General features: G+C 41.5%; 1 protein-coding gene across 3 annotated transcripts in view; it reads right to left on the reverse strand.

Annotated features, from left to right (window-relative positions):
• Window positions 1-8,731, reverse strand: part of TMA16 (translation machinery associated 16 homolog) — a 33,393-nt gene extending 24,662 nt beyond the window's left edge. For 2 of the 3 annotated variants that reach the window (XM_081077615.1, XM_081077614.1), the window contains exon 1: window positions 8,598-8,725. In XM_081077615.1, the coding sequence (XP_080933741.1) occupies window positions 8,598-8,600 (3 nt within the window). In that variant the 5' untranslated portion in view covers window positions 8,601-8,725. Of the gene's footprint in view, window positions 1-8,597 lie in introns of all 3 variants that reach the window. The other variant, XM_081077616.1, reaches the window with a different exon arrangement.
• Window positions 8,732-9,149: the final 418 nt, after the last annotated feature.

Raw genomic sequence — 9,149 nt, forward strand, 5'->3', positions numbered from 1 at the left:
GCGCTCTAAACTAGACATTTCAGCAATTCTTTATTCCTACATAATTCTATATCTTATCACACCTATTATTATTTAGGAATTAGGTCTGGCTTCCTATGATAGAAACCCAAAGTAATAATTTCTTAACCCAGATAAAATTTAGTTCTATCAAATAAAAAAGCAGGGACTGGAGGCTCTGCTCATCAAAGCCGTCAGAGATCCAGGTTCCTTCCATCTTGTTATCTATACTACTATCTTTAGGCTATCCAGCCTCCTGTGTACCCATACAGTCCAAGATGGCATAGTAATACCAGGTCTAAATTCCAGCCAGTGAGAAGTAGAAAAGAAAATCAAAAGGCATACCGCTTTCTTTTAAGAGCGAGATCTGGGAAGCTGCAGAGTCTTCTGCTTCCATCCCACTGACCAAAATTTAAACAGAGGTTATATAAGGAAGATGAGTAAATGTAATGTTTATTCTCAGAAAAGAATAAACTACGTACTATAGAGGAAAAAGAAAGTCTATTAGGGAACAGCTAGCAGTCTCTCAACACACCTGATACTCAAAAACGTTAAATGTTTCTAGAATCTTCTCTTCAAAATTGCCATTGCCTTAATTCAGCCTCATGAGCTTTCACGACTAGGATGGCCTTTAAGTTCTCACTACCGGTACTAGTCAGTCCTTCATGGAAGTCACAGAGCTTATTTTTCTATGACACTAACTCTACTAGCTCACAGTTAAGTCCTAAGTCCTTAACATGAAAAACAGTCTACCCCCAACCTACTTCTCCATCACTGTTTCTCTTTCTTCAAAATATTCATCATCCATCCCATTCTTACTGAACTTCTCACGATTTCCAGACCACACCTTTCTGTCTCATAACTTCTTGATTCTATGCTTGTTACCTCTGCCTGCAAAATCCATTTCCTTACTTGTCTTTTGAAGAGATGCGGGTCAAAGTCACTTCCTTTGTAAAACGCTCCAGACAGAATTAAAAGGACCACCAATTCCTCATTTACACATGCATTCATTCCTTGAATAAATATTCACTAAAATATTTGACAAGTATGTACTGCTCCCTTCTTGGAAAACCTGACCAGAGAGAGAGCTCCAAGTCTGACACCCAAAATGGCACTGGAAGTTGGTTATGGGTATAAGGGAATAAAGAATAAAGCCATCATAAAACAGTATGTGCATTCTTTTGTGTGTCTCTCTGCACATGTGTGAGGGTGGAAGATATAAGAATGTTTTTATGCATGAAGTTTACCTATCAAACATAAATCAAGTAAAAACTTGGGCTGCCTCTAAGATGGCCCCCAAAGAATCCCATCTCCTGATACTCATGCCCCTGTGTGTTCCTCTCCCCTCGAGTGTGTTGTCACTTTTAATAAATAACATTTGGCAAAACTGATGAGATTTCAACCCTGAGATTAGGTTTTGAAAGGACTCTGACTTCTGTCTTGTGTACTTTCTGTTTTGCTCTCTCACTTGGTTTGCTCTAATGGAAACCAACTGTCATGCAGTGATCTGCCCTATGGAGAGGCCAATGTAACAAATAATGAAGGGAGGCCTCCAGCCAATAGTCGGTGAGGAACGGAGGCCCTCAGTGCAATAGTCCACGAGGAGATGAATGTACCAAGAGCCATGTAAGTGAGCTGGGAAGCAGATCCTCCCTAGTCGTGCCTTAAAATTTACAACAGCCTCCGGTTATACCTCACTGGCAACCATGTGAGACACCTAGAGGCAGAAACCTGGTAAGCTCTGCCTGATCCCTCACTCACAGAAACTGATATAATAAATGTTGTTGTTTTAAGCCATGCAATTTTGGGATAACTTGTTACACAGAAAGAGATAACTAATGCAAGCCCCTCACAGCACCTAAACCAAAACAAAAGTGTGCACTTTGAAAAGGTATCATTGTTTCATATCCTAATAAATAAAATGAAACAAAAGTCACAAAAATCTCAAGGAAAAAAGGTGCTCTCTGAAGCTGTTAAAATTTAACAACTAAAGTTACAGAGCTGTGTAACACTGTTTCAGCAATATGTTCAAGTCTGGGAAAAATTTTCCCTGAGGATTTCCAATCAAGATGGCAGAGTAGATAAATGCTGTGCTCACCTCCTCTCATGACCACATCAAAATTACAACTAAACTACAGAACAACTATCATTGAGAATCTCAAATCTAGCTGAACCGAAGTCCTATAACTAAGGACATATAGAAGAAACCACCTCTAGACTGGTAGGAAGGGCGGAGACGTGGAATGGGCTGGCCCCACACTTACATGTGGCGGTTAAAAATCAGGGAGATATCTCAGCTGCAAAGGTGCCCTCTGGGGAGAGGTGTCCCAGTCCCACACTAGGCTCCCCATCCCAGGATTCTAGTGCCAGGAAGAGAAGTCCCCACAATTTTTGGGTGTGAAACCCAGTGGAGATTGTGGCTGAGTGAGACATGGGCAGCTACAGGCGTCCCAGGTGTCCCTCTTAAAGGACGAGTGCATGGACTTATTGCTGATGGACTCATTCACTCTCCACTCCAGTGCTGGGGCAGCAGCTCAAATAGCACCAGGGACATATAGGGAGGAACTAAGTTCTATGGATGCAGCGCAAGGGCTGGAGGGGCAGCTTTCGCCCAGAGAGAAGAGCTGGCAGAAGCCACTGTTTCTTTGTTGAGCCCTTCCCACTCCCAACATGCAAACACAGCAACCTGACTAATACTGTTCACCTCACCCTGGTGATTCCCTGAGAACCCATCCCGCCCAACTTGTGGGCCCATCCAAGCCATTCCAGTGGCTTTTCCTTACAAATGACCTATCTTGGCTCATGCTACGGACTTTTCTAAAATCTCTCAAAGGTTCACAAAACTCAAACAAGCAGCATCTGGCCTCACTGTGCCCCATACCTTGTGCTGAGTAGCTCAAAGCCCAGCACGAGTGACAGCAGGCCTCAGTACACAGCTTGGCCTCTACCAGGCACCTCCAAGCCCAAAGTGGGTGGCTGCCATTTGCAGATTGCTTTGTGGCTCATGCCAGGTGGCCCCGAGCAGAGGATGCGCTACAGCCAAACTGGGCTTGTGGGGGGCCCCCTCCCAGGAGTTCTTGGGGCTGTCATATGAAGATGCCGGCTTTGGACCAAGTCAGAGCATCACCCAGCTGCCTCCACAAGCGACACACCCAAAGGGCAGACTGGGAAGGTACCAGAGCCCTGCTAAAGTGAATCCTGTTGTACAAGGTAAGTCCCTGCATAATAGCTGCTCCATTTTAATCACAACCAGTCCTCAAAACCAATCATCCTGAGGGTCAATCCCTCCTACTGACATGCAAACAACAACCAAGGCTCAACTAAAATAAGGGGGGACATACAACCCACACAAGGGACACATCTGGAACACCAGCTCTGGTGACCAGGGAGAATGTGCCACTGGGTCCCCCACAGCCACTCTACTAAGATCAGAAACAGAGCAGCTCTACCTAATACATAGAAATAAAGACAGAGAGGCAGCCAAAATGGGGAGACATAGAAACATGTCCCAAATGAAAGAACAGAACAAAGCTCCAGAAAAAGAACTGAACAAAATGGAGACAAGCAATCTAAATACAGACACAGAGTTCAAACCACTGTTATAAGGATGCTCAATGAACTTGGGGGAAGAGTAGATGAACCCAGGGAGAACTTTATCAAAGAGATAGAAAACATAAAAATGGAGACAGAAAACATAAAAAGGAACCAGTCAGAAATGAAGAACACAATAAATGAAATAAGAATACATTAGAGGGAATCAACAGTAGATTAGATGAAGCAGAGGGTCAAACCAGTGATTCAGAAGTTAAAGTAGCAGAAAACACCCAATCAGAACAGCAAAAAGGAAAAAAAAAAGTTGAGCACAGTTTAAGGGGCCTCTTGGACAACATCAAGCATACCAACATTTGCACCATCAGGGTACCAGAAGAAGAAAGAGAGCAAGGTATTGAAAATCTATTGAAGAAATAATGACAGAAAACTTCCCTAATCTGGTGAAAGAAATAGACATACAAGCCCAGGAAGTGCAGAGTCCCAAACAAGATGAACCCAAACAGATCCACACCAAGACACATCATAATTAAAATGCCAAAGGTTAAACACAAAGAGAAAATCTTAAAAACAGCAAGAGAAAAGCAGTTATTTACTCAGAAGGGAGCTCCCATAAGACTGCCTGCTGATTTCTCAACAGAAACTTTGCAGGCCAGAAGGGAGTGGCGGGAAATATTCAAAGTGATGAAAAGCAAGGATTTATAATCCAGATTACTCTACACAGCAAAGTTATCATTTAGAATCTAAGGACAGATAAGGAGCTTCCCAGACAAGAAATAGCTAAAGGAGTTCATCATCACCAAACGAGTATTACAAGAAGTGTTAGAGGGACCATCTATAAAAAGAAAAAAAAATTAAAAGATATGAATAAAATGGCAATAACTACATATCTATCTTCAAGTACTTTAAATGTAAATGGATTAAATGTTCCAATCAAGACATAGGGTGGCTGACGGATAACAAAACTAGACTCTTACATATGCTGTGTATAAGAGACTCACTTCAGATCAAAAGACACACACAGACTGAAAATAAAGGGATGGAAACAAATATTTCATGAAAATGAAAACAAACAAACAAAAAAAATCTGGAGTAGCAATACTTATATTAGACAAAACAGACTTTAAAGGCTATAACAAGAGACAAAGAAGGACCCAGTAATCCCACTGCTGGGCATTTATCCAAAGAAAGCCCACACACTATTTCTAAGGGACATGTGCATCCATATGTTCATTGCAGCATTGTTTACAATGGCCAAAATATGGAATCAACCTGGGTGCCCATCAAAAGATGAATGGATAAAGAAGTGGGACATAAACAATGGAATATTACTCAGCCATAAAAAAGAATGATATCTTGCTATCAGCACCAATATGGATGGACCTAGAAGGTACTGTGCTGAGTGAAATAAGTCAGACAAAGACAAATACCATATGATTTCACTTATATGTGTAATCTAAAAAAATAAAATAAAGTAAAAAAACAAAACAGAAACAAACTCATAGATACAGAGCACATTTTGATGGTTGCCAGATGTGAGAGGGGTTGGGTGGAATCGGTGAAAAAAGGGAAGGGATTAAGACGTACAAATTGGTAGTTACAAAACAGTTATGGGATTGTAAAAGTACAGCATAAGAAATGCAGCCAATGATATTGTAATAACTACGTATGCTGTCAGATGCGTACTAGATTTATCAATGTATTACTTCATAAGTTATGTAAATGTCTAATCACTACGTTGTACACCTGAAACTAATAAAATATTGTATGTCAACTGTAATTGAAAAATAAAACAATTATTTAAAAATTTTTCCTTTAAAGATTTAAAAACTTTCTTTAGAACAAAAAATAGTTTGATACCTTTGTAGTATGAAAACATTTTCATAGCTTTAGATCTCAGTTAAAGAAACCAAGACTTAGTACAAAGAAGGTACAAAGAAACAACTTGTATTCTGACTCAACTGTAGTTCATGATTCCTCATAATAACTTATTCATGAAAAAGATGCCTCAAGGCAGGATGTGGTACAATAGGTACAGAAATAGGTACAATAAAACACTACATTCCAAGACATTTTCATATTTTTCAGTATATCACAACACACACACACACAAAAAAACCAACAAAATGCTTCAACAGAAAACTGAAATAAAACTCTATCAATAATAATACAGAATATAAACATATGAAAAAAACGGAGGGACAAGTCTTAAGGTGTATTTTCTATAGAAGATTAACAGTATATGTTTTGAAATTAGCAAATTTAACTTTCAAAGATATAGCAAAAGCACAATTTCTTTTCATAGGCATAACTAATGAACTGTTTTGAATAACTATGCCTACTTTGAAAAGTTTCTAGCGCCACAGAAATATTCGAATCACAAAACTTGTATTAAAAGTATCGCTTTCCTACAGTCTTCAGTGATTACTTCAGAAAATTCATTCTAAACTATTCTTTGAATTCAGAATTGAGAGTAATAGAAGAAAACACATAAATAGTTTCCAAAAAAAGAAAAACAGCAACAGAGAAAGACATTGTAGGGGCAATATGCTTCAAATATTTGTGTTAAAATACGTAATTAAAAGAAGCAAGGAGTAGATTAGTGGTTGTCAGGAGTGAGTGATGGGGGAAATGGGTGAAGGCAGTCAGTGGGTACAAACTTCCAGTTATGAGATGAGTAAGTTCTGAGGACCTAATGTACAACATGGTGACTATAGTTAACAATACTGTATTGTATACTTGAGTTCTCACAACAGGGGGAAAAAATGAAATGATGTGAAGTAAGGGATTGTTAACTAAGTTTATTGTGCCAATAATTTCGTAACATGTATGTATAAAAAATCACGTTGTATATCTTAAACTTACACAATGTTGTATGTCAATTATATCTCAATACAGCTGAAAAGAAAAATAAGATGTACTAAGCTAACTTGTAATAGCTCACATTTATAGATGTCAACCCAACAACACATAATTCTTGTCATTAAGGAATATGTAGTCAGTTATAGTTCATGCCCACAGTAATCAAGGGAGGATGATGGCACACTTTTTCATGGTTTATAATCTAGCTATGTAGATAAGCACACTCAAACTCCTTAACAGGCTCATATAAAAAAGAAGTATACCTGTGAGTGCCTAGTACACACCAGACTTAAAAGCACTAAAACCTAATGCAGAATGAAAAGTGTTACGTGGGATGGATTAGTTTGAAAAGATCCATGTTAGCTAAATTTTGATATAAGGGAAAGGTATGAACTTGTGAAACCCTAGGAAACCACAATAAGCAAAAATAAAGAAACAAGAGTGGACAACTACAAGCTGTTACTATTTACTACTATTACTCAAGTCAATTACAACTAACATTTACCAAATACCAGACATCAGGTTCATTGGTTTACAGGTAATGTTCACAACAATTATCTGAGGTAGGCACTATGATTATCCCAATTTAATAGATCGGATAACTCAGAGGGGTTAAGTAATTTCACCAAGATCGTAATTTAGCAGACAGGTACCAGCTCAGTCTACTGACTTGCAATGGCCAACAATCTGAGTTCTACTGAAATAAGTTTCAAGTAACTGACATAAAAGTCTAGATGGAAAACCTCCAGTGCCAAGCTGAGTTTTAAATTCAATAAAAGATGCAGCAATCACTGGAGATATGCCTGAAAAATGACAGGGCAGGAGATGTGCCAACAAGAACAGATTTATACGCATGCCTCTCTTTTGACTCTTATGATAAGGCAATATACTTCTACTACACAGCCTGACAAAAGTGAAATTCTCATCGTCAAGGACAACTACAGTCAAATACCAATCAACCCCTGAATCACTCACACACAATAACATTTATTAATGTTTTAATGTTCCAGTGTGAAAGGGAAAGGCTGTGAAAGACAATTATAAAGGGTTGCCTATGGCACAAGTGTAGTGATAAACAAAAGAATGAATTTACACAAACATATATAATCTAAAGCAAAAAGACTGTAGTAGACATGAAAGACAACAATGACAGCTGTATTAAAAACAAACAAACAAACAAACAAACAAAAGGGTGGGGGGGGAGAAAGTAGCCAGAGTATCATAACTTTTACCAGATTATACTTTCTGATGTTATTGTTTTTATTAAAAACTTGAAAATGAGTATTTTATTAAAAACTTGAAAATGTTCCTATTCAAGAATTATTCTCAAGAACATACGTGAAAAAAAGCAAGAAGAAACAACAAATAGTTTTGGAATACAAATATAAGTTGGAACTATAAAGAAAAGTAAGCGAATTATACAGAATTTAGATACTGTTTACCTCTGAGGGATTCCTGAAGGTTATAGGTTCCAGGAACACAGAGGCTTTCAAAGGCCATGCTGTTTTATTTCTTACAGTGGATAATGGATAAACGAGAGGTCCTTTTACGGCTAATCTTTATACTTTATAAGTGTGTTATATAAACACTTTCACGTCTAGTCAAAGTTTAATAAAAACAATAAAAAATAAATAAAATAAATAAAATAAAATAAAATAAAAAAAAATAACCATTTGCAGCGCCGTGGCGGGCGGGACCGGGGGACGACAGAGCAGGATTTGGGGCGGGAGTGGGTCACTAACGCGCGGGGCTGGGCGCCCAGGCAGAGGCCCCTGAGCCCACCAGTCCACCAGCCCGGCAGGGGGCACAGGTGTGTGCAAGCAGCGCGTTCACGAGTTCTGCCCACCCCCAGTGTCCCCGTACACCGGTTGAGAAGCGAAAACTGTAAAAGTACGCGGCCGAGGGGGCCGCGGCCAGGATGAAGTCAGGCACCAAGGGAAGAACGGCGCGGCGCCCTGTGTGCACTTTCGACCTCAGAAGCTGATCTCTAAGGTCCGCACGACTGGGCCCCGACGCCTCCTTCGGGCGGCTGCGCCCCGCACCCGGCCGCCCCTGCGTGCCGCCCCGTGTAATTAATCACTTCGCATCCTCTGCCCTCCCAGCTTCCCAAGCCTCCTCCTCCCGCCACTCTGCTCTACAAGAGCCTTCCAGACAGCCGAGCGGATTCGAGGGAGCGGGAGGGTGCCCACCATGGTGACGTCCCCGCGGCCCCGGGGGGATGCTGCACTCCAGACCCGGGCTACCTCACCGACAGCAGCTCCAGGAGTTCACAGGGCGGCTCCAACCCAAACACACGTGGGGCCGAAGAAGCTGGGGCGGCCCCGACCGGAAAGGGAGGGGCAAGTACGTTTCCCTAAAATGTCCCGGGGAACCGAGACCTGGTCTTTGTGGCCCGTGCCGGACTTTTAAGCCTTGTTCCAGCGGGCAGCCTCTCTACGTGCTCGCGTGGCGTGGAGGGAGGGAGCTTGGGGCGGGAGGCTGAACTTGGCCCCACGCCGAGTACGAGGCGGGAGATTTGAACTGGGCTCGTCGACGCCTGGCGCTTCAGGCCAGTGGCGCCCCAGGCCCGGACGCGGAGCGTGGGCATCTGACCCAGCGCGCAATTCCAGAGCCGAACCAGGCTGTGCTCTTGGGGGCTGGCCTTCTCCTGGGGGGAGTGCTCAGAAAGGACGGAATGATCTCCCCGCTTCTGCTCCCTCCCCCCACGTCATCCTGCTCCATCTAAGGGTCCGGCCACCCAA

Source organism: Rhinolophus hipposideros (assembly GCF_964194185.1).
Source record: "Rhinolophus hipposideros genome assembly, chromosome: 16".
Lineage (NCBI taxonomy): Eukaryota > Metazoa > Chordata > Mammalia > Chiroptera > Rhinolophidae > Rhinolophus > Rhinolophus hipposideros.